The 16,766-nt window shown below is 39.3% G+C and overlaps 1 protein-coding gene across 1 annotated transcript; it reads left to right on the top strand.

Moving 5' to 3' along the window:
• Window positions 1-1,488: 1,488 nt before the first annotated feature.
• Window positions 1,489-15,955, top strand: PIWIL1 (piwi like RNA-mediated gene silencing 1). The gene is made up of 21 exons (XM_030460576.1): window positions 1,489-1,565; window positions 2,198-2,286; window positions 4,045-4,195; window positions 4,894-5,019; window positions 5,790-6,004; window positions 6,401-6,522; window positions 7,156-7,236; window positions 7,492-7,689; window positions 8,061-8,172; window positions 9,162-9,282; window positions 9,659-9,776; window positions 9,938-10,052; window positions 10,970-11,157; window positions 11,725-11,797; window positions 11,949-12,149; window positions 12,325-12,428; window positions 12,876-12,946; window positions 13,474-13,627; window positions 13,804-13,929; window positions 14,975-15,122; window positions 15,839-15,955. Exons 2-21 carry the CDS (start codon window positions 2,206-2,208, stop codon window positions 15,953-15,955), a joined length of 2,622 nt encoding a protein of 873 aa, XP_030316436.1. The 5' UTR covers window positions 1,489-1,565; window positions 2,198-2,205.
• Window positions 15,956-16,766: the final 811 nt, after the last annotated feature.

Raw genomic sequence — 16,766 nt, 5'->3', positions numbered from 1 at the left:
CCATCTAACTGTATGTACTCAGTTTGTTAAATATTTATCCAGATTTACACTTGAATAATAAAAATCACATCCTTAAAGTATTCAGCTATCCTTAAGCAGCAGTAGCCTCTTTTCCATAGTTTTAAAGCTCTTCTTTCCAACTTGCAAAAGAGAATCTGGCTTCCGAAGTGGGTTGGCAGCAACGAGAAGCTCGAAACTGGCTACAAGGAAAAACTGACAATTTAAATATATAAAGAGATATTTTTATTATTTATGTTAACTCTGGCACCCATTTTACCTGGAATAACAGAGAACAAGGAGAAGGAACTTTGTCCTCTATTCACTGAACAATTTTAAGTGACCTCATGAAAACAGACTGGTCTTTTATAAAAGTAACTTTGTAATTAGATAATGTTATCTCCTGTCCCTTGAAGTCGGTGTCTCCAGATGCATCACAGCCATCTAATCTTTAGGCAGAGGCACACTTAAAAACTAACAGAATGTGCACTTAAGCCCTGGTGCTGTCTAGACACCCTGTCTTTCCCCAGCTTCCACGTACAGTTAATTCCCACTTAAGGCCATTAACTTCTAAGTCATAAGATTTATTAGTTCTGTTCTGAGGTGTCCAAAATGCTAAAATACAAGTTGTGATTCTCTGTAACAAACACAGCAATTGGTAGCCCTGGTACTTAAAGAAAGGCACATTTTGGGTTTTTTTATTATATTTGACTTTCAGCCTGCTGAAGCATCTATCTCAATGGAAGGTAAGGTTGCTGCTGATGTTTCATCAGATCGTGTCAAATCACTCCTGCAGCTCCCATGTGTCCATTGCCCACGATTTCTGTCAGGAAACTCCTTTCTGGGAAGGAGCAAGCAGCTGAGCTGCCAGCGTTCCGAACGCGGCTGACAAACGCAGCCCTTCACTGAAACAACCTCAGTTACATCTTTGGGTTTATTGCTCCACCTTCTGGTCAACTTAAATTCATTTTTCGAGAAACAAGTGGGAAGAGGAAAATTTTAAACGGGAAATTTCTCCTCTGACAAAAGCAGAACCGAACCCCGGTTCTGCCACCGCGCACGAACACCTGCAGGGGGCAGCGCTGCCCCGCACCTCAGGGACGCCTCAGTTTTGGGGTGAAGAGGTGCCCGGAGCGGACACCTCGAGCCTCAGCCCCTGGAGAATTTTTTGTCGGTGTTATCGGGGGAAACGCTCAGCACCACTTCTGTCAGGCGAATGCAGACTCCAGCGCTGAGCACTGCCCCGAGCGAGAGAGAAACGGCGCTGCGACCGCCACAGCGATCCGCGCCTTCCCGGGTCTCTTCGAGACTCTCCGGGATTCTTCGGGACCCTCCGTGCCTCTCTTCGGGACTCTTCGGGACTCTCCAGCAGCGCTCGGCCCTCAGGAGCCAATCAGGGAGCAGTTTGCGTTCCCGCCTTGCAGGGCGAGCGCGTGCAGCACAGAAGTTCAGCGCATGCGCGCGGGGGTGTGCGGCTGAGGGGAGGCGGGAGGTGGCCTGAGGAGTGCCGAGGTTGTTGGGGCTGAGGGAGCGATCTGCGGGTACCTTCGGCTGCGGGAGTCACCCTGGTAGGAACGAAGTCGTGTGGTGTGAAGAGGACGGGCTGCTGTGTATTTTTGGGGTGGGAGCAGAGACCCTTCGCGGCCCGGCAGCAGGTGGAGGTAGCGCTGTGGGCCCAGCATGGCTGGTGGTGGAGGAGGGGCGGGGATGGCGCCGCTGTGCACGGATGTGGTCCGGGATACTACTGGAGGACGGCAGAGAAGTTAGGGCCGAACCTAAGTAGAAAGGAAAGGTCGCTGTGGGGTAGATAGGCCTCTGGGGCCAGTTTGCGTCAGGAGAATCAGATCAGGCAGTAAGAGTTGGTGTGTGCTGTAGGTGAAGCATGTGCTGCTTGATAGGCCGAGTTGTGCTCGAATACCCGTGTGCTTTTTAATCTGGCTGATTTCACAGCCGCAGAATTTGTGATGGGCTTTGCCAGTTGCTTTAGGCTTGGCTAGAAGAAGCTGTGAGGTGCCCACTGTATCTGTTGTGACAGTGTGGAAATCCAAGAATAAGGAGGATTTGCAGATGGGGGTGTATTTTACTGAACCATTTGAAATTAAACGAGGGCAAATGCCATAGTGTTGCTCATAATATTTACTGGAATAAGGATGGGGAAAGGAGGAGGTTGAAGTCTAATGCTGAAGGTGATTTGTCTTAGAAGAGAGGATGACTGGAAGAGCTAGAGCCAGAGCAAGAGGAAGACTTCGAGAACAGGAGATTCCTCTTCCTCCTGTAGGGGCTACATCTGTAAGTTGGTTTTCTAATTTTTTTTTTTACCACAGCTAGGCTTTGAAATGCCATATCTCAAATGCTTTCTATTTTAATATCAGGTATATATGTTAGATAATAAATGTGTGTATGTATGTAGTAAGTTAGGTATATAGTAACATTAATTCCTATTATTAATGAAATTTTTGTGTGATTACAACCAGTACTGTATTCTAAAGCAGTTTTCATAACAGAGCTAGTGGACATATGTAGTTTTTTTCATACTCTGCTTTGTCCACTGGGATGCCCTGCTGAGAAGCAAAACATTAAGCTGCTGCTCATGGGTATTTGGGCATAACCTGAGTCTGGCTGTTGTTCTGACCTGTTTCAGTTGGTTTTAATTTTAGTATCAAGGACTTTCTGTCACTACTTTTGAACGGTTGAGAATGTGATTAGTCTGGAGGAGTGTTGCTAGTCTGTTTCCTTCCAGTTTCATATGACTTTAAATCATGATAGAAGATTGTTTAAAGTTCTGTTCCATGAGTCGTGAAATGCGTCTTGTATTAGCAGTAGTATTGGTGTGCCTCGTGAACCTGGAGTAGAATTTATAAGCATAAAGAGATCTCATCACTTCAAATTTGGTCTCTTTGACTTGAATAGAGCTATTAGTAGAAGTTGGGAGGTGATACCAGTGTCCTATGTGGTTAAAGGCAAAGTAAAAGAAAGAGTAGAGGTGAGGTACTATGGCTATGGACTATGACTGTTCTTGCAGTCTGAGTGGAGAAAAGTCTGGTTTGGCTTTTTTTCTATATTGGCTGACACTGTTCTACTACGTAGACTGCATGTATCTCCCTCAAAGAGGGTTAGATCCAGAAGAATTTCCAAAGACATTTTGAAAAGAGGTTGCAGAATGAGCAAGAGGATTTATATTAGATAAATGGAAAATGAGGACTTAGGCATGAGAATCCATATGGGTGACATTGCTGCTTCCTGCAGGGGCAGGGATGGAATATGGGGGTGAGATTATTTGTGAGCTACTCTTATGAATATTACAGGGACCACAAAATCTGTGATATGCTGTTTCTGTGATAGGACTGGACTCTGATTATATTCCCATAGACTCTTTTGGGTTGTGTACATTTTATCTTTGCAGTAGTGTTCATGGGTATTTAGACTTTTTAGATGGTGTACATCTGACAGATCTTATAATGTGTAAAAATTAGGTGGGCAGTATAAGAATGGAGAGGCCTTCTTAGTTACTGCTCTTGTGTTCAGAACATATATGTGGGAATAGCGAGATGTGTAGAAAGAGTGCTGAGAGCAAAGCAGCAGAGGGAACTCCAGGAATGGGTTGCTGGCAGGCTGTGTGACACTCTTACAGGGGATCCCTGCTGCTGTGTTGCAGTACGAGACAGACAGGCCAGCTCTCTAGCTCAGGTTTAGCGATCATACTTTGTATGGGCCTCTTGCTTGCTTACACTTAAAGTAGAAAACTTGATTACTCCTAGAGGGACTGAGTTGTGGAGCAGGATGCAGTTCAGTAATGTGAAAATACGAATTGTGGGATTGCTCATGGCTGATGGTTGTGTTGAAGGTCTTCCAGGCAGGACACTTTTTAATTCTTAAATAGACGTAACTCGAAGTACTTTACCAGTAAATTTGCTGTGTAACATAGGAGAAAAGATACAGCCTTATTGGGTATTGAGTATTCTGTACTTGATTAGTGAGTTTGTTTTGCTCTTGGAACTATGCTGTTTCTTCAGTTGCAGAAGGAAAAGTTGTTCCCAACTCTTGCAGGTTCAGCACATTTTGCCCAGCCAGCTACCTGGCCGGCTGCAGCCTCAGCACCCACATGTTCCTCCAGCTATACCAGAAGCACCTGGTGCTCGTGGACATCAGAGAATCCCTCAGGGTGCTCCACAAGCCCAGTACCAGAGAAGGCCAGAAGGTCAGAAAGGGCTAGAAAGCTCACAAGAGCAAGTGTTTTGAAGAGAATGTAATTAAGACACTTTTTAGACTTTATTTCTAATTTTTCTTTTCAAAATTATACTTATTACTTAGATTTGAAGAAGTTGACTGTGTGATGGTAGCTTGTTGTTCTGAGGTGCAGTATAACTACCAGGACTTTTGAAAATTTAGTTTGCTCTCCTCAGTCTGTACTCTCTTCTCTATCAAAATAGTTCAAAAAATAGATGAAAGCTGTTGGCACAACTAACTGCATGAATACCAAATAGTAAATTTCATTTTGATACTTCATTGTTCCTCTTCAATCTCAATAAGGAAATGAAACTTCCTTACCTATTTTGTAGATATTTTGCATCAGTGTATATTTAGCATTTCTGTAGCAACTGGAGACGAAATGAAGGGTCTGCCCTTCCTGTATTTGGAGAAGAGATTATTCTTTTGGATAGTTTACATCTTTTGCTCATCCTATTTGCTTTCTAGTTAATTGTCTGTAAATCTTCAGAAGCTGAGGAAGATAATGTGTTACAAGGATGCTGTTCTTAAATGAATTTACTAGACAGCAAAACTGAAACCTAACGCTTCATGATTTCCCTTAATTTTGTGGCTTTCAAAATTGAATTGTATTTAATTCTATTTGTATATAAAACTTGATTAGAATTCTTTGTTTTCCTCAAATTTTAGGCTTACAGATTTCAGCAGGATTTCAGGAATTGTCTTTAGCAGATAGGGGTGGACGTCGTAGAGATTTCCATGATCTTGGGGTGAATACTCGGCAAGCCATAGAACATGTTCAAGAATCAAAAACTGGTATGTTCAGATTATAGGCATGTAAGCAAGTTGAAATGAAAGATAATTTTGCTTTGTGTCTGCTTTATGTAACCCCTAGAGAAACAAATAAAATCTCCATTAAGTAATGGGCAAAGTTGCTCCCAATAGCTGAAGAGGAACAGTAAAGTGACGTGTCTGATAGTTAAGTGCTTTGGACAGAAGCTGTGAAGCATTTTAAATTGCAACTATTTAGACATAAATAATCCTTGTATGTTTCTGATGTCCACTTCTAGCAGGATGCTTAATGACTCTAGGTTTGCTTCTATGAGTTCTGGTTTTTAAAACATTGGTCTACGAATTTGTTATGCTTCTTTCCTCGAGATGGATTCATGAATATGAGAAGTAAAAGGAGGCTGTTGCAGGGATCGTGCCTTCTTGCTAGGATGCTCTACTTTTTAATGTTTTAACAGTGCCAGATTTTGGCATAGTTTTGCATGGCAGGTGACTCTGAGATGGCAGCTGTGATGCCCTTTTGCTTACTGGAGTGCTAACTGGAGCATGCCACGTGCCCCAGAGTGGTAGAGCTTACCAGTCACTTTGGGCCAGGAGCACTGGATCTGTTTTCTTTCTCACCTAGTTTTTTGTTTCCAGCAATTCTATTCCTATAGCTGACAGAGCTAGAACAGTTGCAGAGTGCAAGTGATCACTAATGTTCAAATACCTTAACTTCTTAAAATTTTTCAGAGCTGTTGAATTACTGTGAACTGATACAATTTTCTATCTACTCAGATGTTTACCTCTCATTTTAGGTTCTTCAGGTACTCTGCTAAAATTAACTACAAATTACTTCCGTTTGAAGTCTCGACCCCAGTGGGCTTTGTATCAGTACCATGTTGGCTATAACCCTGAGGTGGAAGCACGTCGGCTTCGATCAGCTTTGCTCTTTCAGCATGAAGAGCTAATTGGAAAGACACATGCGTTCGATGGATCAATATTATTCTTGCCAAGAAAACTAGGAAATAAGGTGTGGTATGGGAATGCTATTTAGTTTGAATTTTAGCTTGCATTTTGTGGTGCTGTCCCCCTCTGCCGAATTGATCTCAGTAACCTGTGGTGGTAACAGTGGGAGGCAGAGGAAAGTTGAATGAAGTTGAGCATAGGAAAAGGAGAAGAGGAAGATATTTTCAGTGTGTGTTCTGAAGTTTGTCTTTCTGCCTCCTAGTGCCTGAACTCAGAATTGAATATATATTAATTAGCAATATATTCTGCTTATTTATTACCCTCAAGTTGAGTCCTTTTCCTATGATGGCAATTGATAAGTGATCTCCCTGTCCTCATCTTTAGTTCAGATGCCTCCATTCTGCTCTGTTACACACCCCTGTTAGCCTCTAGTTTTATTAACCTGACTTCACTTTCATAGGTTACTGAAGTGTTTAGTAGGACTCGACATGATGAGAATGTGAAGATAACAATCACATTGACTAATGAGTTGCCACCTTCCTCGCCTACATGTCTGCAGTTTTATAACATCATCTTTAGAAGGTTTGCTGTTCAAGTAACCTTTATCTAAAAATATCTGACTTAAGAATGGACTACACATCAGTAGTATAAATGTAAATTTTTAAGCCTTGGTACCTACTGTTACTGTGTGACCAACCACATTGGGCAACATTGTACTGTGCAGTTATATACAGGTCTCTGGCACATGTCGGTGTGAAATGAGTGTATACCTTTTCCCTGAGCAAGCAGATTCACACTGGAGTGCTGTTGTAGGCAGTTAGTCCTATCTCTGTCCTCATTTGTGTCTTTGCCTCTTAAAGCAAATAGTAGTGCAGGACCTTGAACTGGCAAATTACTTTTATGCTGTAAAAGTAACATTTAACCTTGGTACCTGGACTACCTGCTTCACCTGAAATGTAGCTTGTTGAGATTGCTACCTTCAGCTGGCTGGTGAAGGGTTGGATTGTATGGTAACTTACTCTCAAATGTTTCATTGTCATTAATAAGTGTCTGTGGCCTTTCTAAACTGAGCTGAATGAAAAATGCACCACTAAGACTGTACCATCTAGTCAGGTGAACAAAACCAAGGTTATGCAGAGGGATGTGACCATGCATTGTTTGATAATAAATGTTTGAATAATAACAGTAAATAACATACATGTTTCAACTTCTTAGGCTTCTGAAGATGATGAATTTGCAGCAGATTGGACGTAATTATTACAACCCCAATGACCCAGTCAGCATCCCTAACCACAGGTTTGGCAAAAAGGATACTCTGATTTAGGAGGGGTGCAGGGATAAAGGATTATATTTTGATACCATTCTGATGGTTTATCTTATGGACTTGAAAAATTGGTATTCCGAGAAAGCATGAGATCTCCTATATTAAGCTTCTTCTTAGTGTAAGGTCTCATTACTCTTTACCAGTGTATATTATACAGAAATAACTCTAGGGGTGAAAATATAGATACTTTGAAGCACATTAAGATTATGTATGTTCCTTTTTGACAGGTTGATGGTTTGGCCTGGCTTCACAAGTTCTATCCTTCAGTATGAAGAGAGCATTATGTTATGTGCAGATGTGAGCCATAAGGTTCTTCGCAGTGAAACGGTGTTGGATTTTATGTATGGTCTGTTTCAGCAGATTGGAGAGCAAAGATTTAGAGATGCCTGTGCTAAAGAGCTGATAGGTTTGGTTGTTCTTACAAAGTAAGTCTCTCTGGACTCATCTTGCAGATGTGGGTTTATTCCCTCTAAATGTTCCATGTCCATGAAGTATACAGTGGAGCTTCAGAAAGCATGAAAATGCTTTCATCATCAAGCTAGCAAACTCAGGCAAAATCAAGGTGATGGATTTACAAGAGCAGGATATGTTTACTGGGTTTGTTCTGTTTTCATTTATTGTAATTTAGCTTTTATGAGGATTGATGGCCTGTTACAATTGCAAGCTTGAAGTTACTGCTGCAGATAGCAAAACTTTCAATTCAGATGAATATTGCTATTAACTTTTCCATCCCACCATTCTATTTTTTTTCCCATTTAAGATTTAAAAAAAGCAACTGATGAAATTGTTCATTTAGGTACAATAACAAAACATACAGAATTGATGACATTGACTGGGATGGCAATCCCCAGTGTACCTTTAGAAGATCAGATGGTTCTGAGATCAGCTTTGTGGAGTACTACAGAAGGGTATGGAAACTTGTCAGTGTGTGTATTATGCTGTAACTTGTAGAGGTTTATTTATAATGCCTGATAATTCATAATTTTCTTTAATAGAATTTTACTTTTAATGGATACTATGTATTCTGATAGCCACAAATAACCTGCACAACATGATTTGGCATGAGTAATCTATCCCAAAGAGTAGCTGGTCAGGCTACTGACAGGATAATGCCAGGAACAAGGAGCTTCTGGGTGACTCTAAAAGGAACCATACAGAAGGTGGAAGCAGGGCCAGCTAATTTGAGAGGGATATAGTGGTAGTGTCCCAGGCCAACATTGTGAAATCTCTGTACATCAGTTTCAGCTGTAAGTCTGGATGGGACTTAATGAACTAGAAGCAACATACAAATTGTCTGTTCTCATTCAGGGTGAAGTTTATAAATGGTAAATTTTCTCTGCTTTCTTGCCTTTGCTGTGATCTTGCATGTGTGTTGACTGTCAGCTTGTGTTGCCTTTTTGTGGTTTGGTTGTTCATCTTATTTCCCAAACTAAATTAATGACCACTACACAGACCAATATCTTCCAGGTGTAAGGAAAGATTGCTGGTGGGCTGAATTTCAGAATTTTCACTTGGAATCCTGTTTGGTTTTTGTGGTGTCTTTAAGTAAACTGCTCTGTAGGGAGGAAACCATGTCCATTACTGAACTGGAATGAGCATCCTAATCTGGAGTTAGATGTTGTGGATGATACAGCCTCAAGCAAGGCAGTAGCATTCTTTTTATTGTCTCTAACAAATCAACAATTTGATAGCAACAGTAGAGAGAATAGTGCTTCCCTGTTTGGCCTTCTCTGACAAAACCATTTTCAAGTCAGATGTGCCAATTGAAAAGTTGCTGGTTGCTTTTGGTTTGTTCTTGTTTTAGAAAAAATGTATATTTTCTGAAAGTGACTGTTATTAAGGAAAACTGAGTGTTGGTTATGAACAAAATAACACACGATATCTATTTCTAATACAGCAATATAATCAAGAAATTACTGACTTGAACCAGCCTGTCTTAATCAGTCAGTCTAAGAGGATGAGAGGAAACATTGTGCCAGGACCTGTGGTTCTGATTCCAGAGCTGTGCTTCCTAACAGGTACTATAGTGTTTTTTTATGTCTAAGCACCTGTCAAACTGTAATGGCTACTGAAACTGGTATTTTAACAGCAGCCTCTTACCAAGTTAAGTAAAATATTTTGTGTTTTGTACTAGCAGTACCTGTCCATCTCAGCACTGTTTTGTTTTGCTAATTTAGAGATCCACATGTCTGCTGTGGTTTCCTCTGCAAAAATCTAGGATTTTTTTTTAATTCTTTGCAGACAGGAATTTATAGACAGGGAGAAACTCAAAACCTTGAATCCTATTGACACCACTTTAGGTGTCTGCAGTTAGTTAATCTCCATGACTGGCAAGTTTACTTTTCTTAGTCCTTAATCTAACTTTTACTCAGAGAAAGACTTTGCCATTAACAGGATTAACTGAGAAGATGCGTAATGATTTTAATATGATGAAAGACTTGGCCATTCACACACGACTGCCACCTGAGCAAAGACAGCGTGAAGTTAAAAGACTTATTGACTACATGCAAAAGTATGAATCCTTAATATCTTCTCTTCTTCTTTGTCATTAAAAAATTTGAATGTTGAACTTTTCTTGCAACAAACTTCAGAAATATTTCTGGTTTTACAAAAGTCTTGGCTTTTGTAAAAACAAGTTTCTTCATGTTTTAATGTTGTCTTGTTTTTAAACAGAGATGACAACGTTCAGAAAGAGCTCAGAGACTGGGGTTTAAGCTTTGATTCTAATTTGTTATCCTTTTCGGCAAGAGTTGTTCAAGGAGAAAAGATCCTGCAATCAGGGAGTGTGGTAAATAAAACAACTTCTGAAATATTCTGCATCTCACTGATGAAGCAAGTTCTTAAGGAAGGAAACATTTGTTGAATTATATGTGAAGGATTACACAAGCTTCTCTCCAAACAGTAGACTTCGAATCTTTCTGATTTGTTTTCAAGTTGAGTTTAGAAAGCCCTGGAGACTTTGCTGGCTTGCATTAAATAGTGTCATCCTTTCAAAACAATCTGTCTAAACAAAGTCATTTCAGATACACCAGAGATGTTTCTAATTATTTTCCATTTATTGAAATACCAAGGCTTTCAAATGCAAAGCCACTATTTCAGTTCAGTAGATAAAACACATACAGTATGTGTTCACTCAAAGGGAATGACTCTTCAATATAACTTGTTTTAAATTCAGTCATAGATTTCCATAAAGCATCATATATTTGCTTTGTAGTAGAAGGCTTATGTTTGCTTTGAGTGGATGCTAGATGGAAAAGGGCATTGTACAATGTCTTGATGTGTAGGTCTGTGTATTTGGTAAAGCTTTTCTAATTCTTGTTATTGAAAAGATCTGGTATCTTTTTTCTGATATTACTTTTCTCAAGCAGTTACCTTATGAAAAGGGAAAATGGGAGAAAAATAAGTCAATATATAACAGCTATGTCATTGTTACTATTTGCCCCACATTTTTGTGCTACAACTTTCTTGGTCTGGAAATCTTAAGCTTCTTTTTATAGTTACGAGTGAAGTATTTGAAGAGTGTAGGACTTTTGAGACTGCTAGATAAAGCTTATTTTAAATTAGTGACAAGGACAGTAAAATAAGAGGTAAAAATAGCATCATTTTTTTTCTAGATAGAAGTGTTGAACGTAATGAGACAGAAGTTGTGGTATAGCTTGTTTGGTAGGGTGTTGATTTTCTTTCTCTTCCATCTCTTACTGACAGTTTGACTACAACCCCCAGCTTGCTGATTGGTCAAGGGAAACCAGAGGAGTTCCCTTGATCTGTTCCAAGCCTCTGGACAACTGGCTCTTAGTATACACCAGGCGCAACTATGATGTTGCTAATACATTAATTCAGAATCTCTTTAAAGTCACACCATCAATGGGAATCAGGATGAACAAGGCAACCATGTGAGTGTCTTTAGAAAGCTGATGGAATAATCATAATTACTGAGGTATATCTGTTAGCAGGTTTAGGCTGTTAAATGAGGAGTTAGCATAGTATGTCATACTAATGACTTGTGTGAGATTTTTTTATAAACAAAGTCACTTTCAGTATGCAGATTTTTTTCTCTAGTGACTCATTTTCGTGTTCATTCTTTTCCTTGAGACATTTCGTTGGGTTAGAGTGTTCTAAAACCAAACACAGACATAAGTCATTGAGCAAAACCTTCTCAAGTGTAGCTGTATGTCATGCTAGGATAATATGTTTCCTTGCAGACTTTGGATGTATGCTAATCTGGTTTTGTTGCAAATGTCTTCCTCTGAGTACCTGTGCTTGCTTCTGACTTCCAATTTCATTGCTTTTGGGCTTGATTCCTCTGAATCATCAAAATGTTAATATTGTACATCTGTTAATATCTAGAAACGTGACACTTGGTGCAGTATGGATGCATACTGAGCATTTATGTTCTTGGAGAAGTTTCAATAGATGTTAGCTGCGGGTTTCCTGTGAGCATTTTTTCTCTTCCTTTTCAGGATTGAAGTAGATGATAGAACAGAAGCTTATTTAAGGGCTTTACAGCAAAGTGTTACCCCTGACACAAACATCGTATGTATCTGAATCATAACTGCAAATCACATTAATCTTTGTAATTGGTGGTTTAAGACTACTGGGATTCATTTGCAGAAATAATCCACAGAAACTCTTGGCTCCTGAGTCTCTACCACATGCCTACTCATGCTTTTTTTTTTCTTTAAAGGCAGTTTGTGTTTTGTCTAGTTCCCGAAAGGATAAGTATGATGCTATCAAGAAATACTTATGTACGGATTGTCCCATTCCAAGCCAGTGTTTGATTGCTCGCACTTTAAGTAAGCCTCAGACTGCTATGGCCATAGCAACAAAAATTGCCTTACAAATGAACTGTAAAATGGGTGGAGAACTTTGGAGTGTTGAGATCCCAGTAAGTTAAGATTTTTTTGTTAAAGTGGTAGCTTATCTTTACTGAGCCTTATTTAAAAAGCAAGCCTTTACTTAAGTTTACATCGTGATCTTGTTACATTATGGGATGGAGGTGATGGGTGTTTTGGCCTGTCTACAGGTATTAATGCATGTTCTGTATTGATTTTTTTTTTAAGCTGAAACAGGTGATGATTGTGGGAATTGATTGTTACCATGACAGCTTAGCTGGAAAGCAGTCAATTGCAGGATTTGTCTCTAGCCTGAATCAAACAATGACTAGGTAAGATTTGAATGCAAAATGGAAAAAAAAAATACAAGAAAATCCTGTTATCTTTTAGCTGAAAAGTAGCTTGAATGTGGTGAGCCATCATTAAAGTGACCAAACTCATTTATTGTATATTGTTAATAAGAAATATAGAGGGTGAATTATTTTTTCCAATGTATGCTTTAAGGAATACCCTTGTCCTTCTTCCAGAGTGCTTGGGAGAGGGGGTAAATGATGGGTCAAGATGATTAGAGGGCATTAGAGTTTTTTGAGAGGAATTGTCCCTGCCTGGTGATGAGGCATTTGTCTGCCACAGAGGCTGCTGTCACAGTACACTAACTCGTGCATGACCGCATTGATCACAAGGCCCATGAAGACTTAAGTGGTCATAGCCATGTTAAAAATAACTTAATTGAAGTAAGGACAGGAAATGTTGTGAATCTTCTGTTTTGTTCTTCACAGGTGGTTCTCCCGCTCTGTTGTTCAAAGTCGTGGGCAAGAACTTGTGGATGGACTCAAAGCCTGCTTGCAGAGTAAGGGAAGGCTTTCTGCTCTTGTTGAGTCAGGTCCAAGGAATGACAATTTAACTTCCTCAAGACACACCTCCTCAGCTTCCTTGAGGGGAAGCCTTAGCCCTTTGCACTTAGATAGAAACAAAGATACAGTTGTAAACATTGCAAAAAATTAATAGCATTTTATGTACAGTCAATCTTTCTTTGATTCCCCCATTTGTTAACAATACTTAAATGCAGTTAATCAGTGCACTCCAAAGAATGCTTTAAAGGAGACATATAAAGGATGGTGACTCCTTACTGTGAGAGACACCAGCATAGTGAATAAATCTCCTTAGGTTCTTTTGTCTTTGGGACACGGGTAAACCAGAATTTCCCTGGCAGGTAACATAAGTGTATCATGACACGTACCTGTGTAAGGTCACTGAAAGGTTGGTGATTTCAGGTTTCCAAACTTAAGGCTGTTTTTCCAGGAAGAAAGATCTAGTTTTGGTTTTGAGTCAGTTGTTGCTACAGCTAACAGCTTTTACTCTTTTTTTGTTTTTAAGCTGCTCTGAGAGACTGGTTCAAGTGGAATAATTATTTACCCTCTCGTATTATTGTGTATCGTGATGGTGTAGGAGATGGACAGCTAAACACTTTGGTTAATTATGAAGTGCCTCAGTTTCTGGATTGCTTGAAGAGTGTTGGTACAGACTATAAGTAAGTCTGTTTCCATTACCCTGTTTTTTTATACTGTTAAGAGAAATATACACTGGGATACAAATGTGGTTAGAAATTAAGTTTGTTTTGTCTTTTCCTCCTTATTCATTTTGAGCTTAAATAACTTAACTAAATAAGTTGTTTGGGCTTTTTTCTTTTATTGTCGTTTATTTCAGTCCAAGGCTTACTGTGATTGTTGTGAAGAAACGAGTGAATACCAGATTCTTTGCACACACTGCTGGAGGACTCAAAAACCCACCCCCTGGTACTGTTGTTGATGTGGAGGTTACCAGACCAGAATGGTGAGTGTGGTAGTAACACTTCTTTGTTGGCAACCTTATTATAAAGGCAGGCAATCTGATATTAAATTGACTGTGGGATCAAGTAGAAGAATGCTTTCCCCATTTCAGTCCTTTTGAAAGGAAATCATAGTAAATGTGTAGATTAAAGAAATGGAGAAACAAATTTTCTTAATCCATTATGCAATTATTTTATGGTTTCCAACATATACTATTTGTATACTATATGTATGCAAAGTCATTAAGTGTGTGTTTCACTTTTGGGTGTTTCTTTCTTGATTTTTAGGTTTAGTACTGAATGAGTGGCTGTTGATACGATTGCCTGACTGTTTTTCAATGAACAGTCTGGCTGTAGTTTTGACATTGTACATAAAATTTGTTACTTTGTAAGAGGGGTGCCTTTTATGAGCAAGTGTTGGAGGCATTCTCTGGTGGTTGGGAAGTCACTAGGAGAAGAACATGTGTAGGTAACACGTACAAAGATCTCATGACTTCATCTGCTGTCAGTATTGAATGTTTTTCCAAGTCACACTCCATGAAGCGTGTGTCCAGTATCTGGGGAATGCAAAGCTTGTTCAGTCCAGGATGAAAGGTTTGGCTTTGGTCAAGGGATGCTTGAACACTTCTGCCTCCTGTGGCTATGTGCAGTACTGATTGATAGTTTTGCCTTTTCGTGTGTTACCAAGTTGCTGCAGGTGTCCCAAGTGTTAGGTGACAAACAACCTAACACACCTCAAGGTGCCTGAGGGAATGAGGAGCATAAACTGAGCATGTGTGCAGGGTGGTTATCAGGGGGAAGACTATAAGTGATGAATGGTGAAGATCTTCATGGTCTTCAGATGTGTTCCATATGAGATTATTTACCTTCTTCCAGATCTCCTGGCCTCTCAGCAGGGGAAACTGATTTATTTTGTGACCAAAGTGTAGCCATATTTCAGAGGTTCACTCAGCATCTGTAAAGTCACTTGAAGAAAAAAAAGAAGACAAATTTGTGGGGATTTGCACAGTTCTAAGCAAAGCAGCTCTTCTGGTGTTTCTTTGTTTATAGGTATGACTTCTTTCTTGTCAGTCAGACAGTGAGAAATGGCTGTGTGTCACCCACCCATTACAATGTCATATATGATAGCAGCAAACTGAAGCCAGATCATATACAACGTTTAACCTACAAACTTTGCCACATGTACTATAACTGGTCGGTAAGTATTTCCTCTGGGAAATTACAATATTTGTCTAAGATTGCACATCTCTCTGCAGTAACAATCCACAAGAAAAAGAAAAAGTTATCCTTAAAGACACCCATGCAGATCCAAGAAGCCTGCAAGTGTGTCTCTTGGCCTGGAGTGGTGCTTTTATGACTAGACAATCTATAATTAATATTTTTGAAGTCTGAGAAGTCATTTTTATTCTTACTAGAAAAGGCTTGTTTTGAATATTGTTCCGAATTTCTGTGTCAAGAGCAAAACTGAAATGATTATTTCTTACCTGCTGAAACACCTCTTTGTGTGGAGAGGTTCCTCTGTTTTCCTTGAGACTTCTGCTGCATACCAACATCAGCACAGTGAGCTCAGGTCTGAGGTGTGCTTTAGATCTATCTCTTTAGCAGCTATGAGTATTTCACATGACTTACATGTTTCACTCTATGTGGGATCTTGCATCTAACATAAAACTCCATAAGAGGCTTTTTTGGAGTGAGGAGGGGAACAGGGTCAAGGTTTTTCTGCATGTTTTCTTTTATTAAGCAAATTTGCTTAAGGTATTGAGTATACATAATACTGTTTTAGAAGTCTGCAGACACTACAGGGAATATAAATTTTACATGTATGCAAACTTTTGAGTTCCAGGATTTTTTGTTGTTGTAGTGAATGCACACTGATGTAAATAATTTGAATTTTTTTTTTTTAACCTTCTGCAGGGTGTGATCAGAGTACCTGCTCCTTGCCAGTATGCTCATAAACTGGCTTTCCTCGTTGGTCAGAGTATTCACAGAGAACCAAACCTGATGCTTTCAGACAAACTTTACTATCTTTGAAGTTAAGTTACCAGCTATAAAAAAGTGTGTTTCCTTTCTAGGGAATGTAGAATTATCTCAGTAGTTGTGGGGATTTTTGTTGCATTTATTTTTTTTCTTCTAGAGATGTGCATGGGATAATGAGCATGTGAGGCTGTGGAACTTAATTTTCATTGTAACTGGAAACAGCTTGAGATGGCAGATCAGCATTTAAGTAGGCCTCTGCTTGCTATAAAAAACATAATATTTTGCTTTTCTTAAAGTATTAACTAAAGTGTTGCCCACAAAAGAGTTGATTGGTCTTATTTTTGTTTATATTTAGGGGATATTTCACACAGGATTATTTTTGTCATACAAGCTATATAGTTATGTAGAACGAAACCAATGAGCTTCTCCAGTTGGCACATTATGCTTTTTATTTTCAAAATTCAACAGTTGCATCCTTGGTTTTTCTTGGTTGTTAAAATAAGGGCAAAATTTTGTCTCCTAAACTATTTGCTACCTTAAAAAGAGGCTATCAGCCATTCTTTGTTATCAAGGCAGTACTCTGCAGAGAAAGAGATCCACAGATCTTTGTTTAAGCTTGAATGTTGTTACGGGGGTTGTGAGACTTAGCATGGACTGTTCTACTGATGTGTTTTCTCTGTAACTTTCTCTTCACTTCTAGTGTGACTACAGTTGTTTTAGATAACTGGAATCAACTAGTTATTATTATGCTTCTTATTTAACAAGCATGTAGTTAAATGGTTTTCTATTAAAGAATTTCAGTACACTGACGTGCAAAAGAAAGTTCCTGGTTCTAATATGTGTGTGGAGTTTTGGTTGTGCAGTT

Source organism: Calypte anna, chromosome 15 (genome assembly GCF_003957555.1).
Source record: "Calypte anna isolate BGI_N300 chromosome 15, bCalAnn1_v1.p, whole genome shotgun sequence".
NCBI lineage: Eukaryota > Metazoa > Chordata > Aves > Apodiformes > Trochilidae > Calypte > Calypte anna.
The sequence above is the reverse complement of the archived record's forward strand: the minus strand, read 5'-3'. Positions and strand labels throughout refer to the sequence as shown.

What these genes read in the sequence shown, in the direction of transcription:
- PIWIL1 (XM_030460576.1), top strand. Translation starts at nt 2,206, where the DNA reads ATGACTGGAAGAGCTAGAGCCAGAGCAAGAGGAAGACTTCGAGAACAG. An exon ending in GTACCAGAGAAGGCCAGAAG is followed by an intron (nt 4,196 to 4,893) that starts GTCAGAAAGGGC and finishes CTCAAATTTTAG; the next exon opens with GCTTACAGATTTCAGCAGGA. An exon ending in AGTGTTGGTACAGACTATAA is followed by an intron (nt 13,628 to 13,803) that starts GTAAGTCTGTTT and finishes CGTTTATTTCAG; the next exon opens with TCCAAGGCTTACTGTGATTG.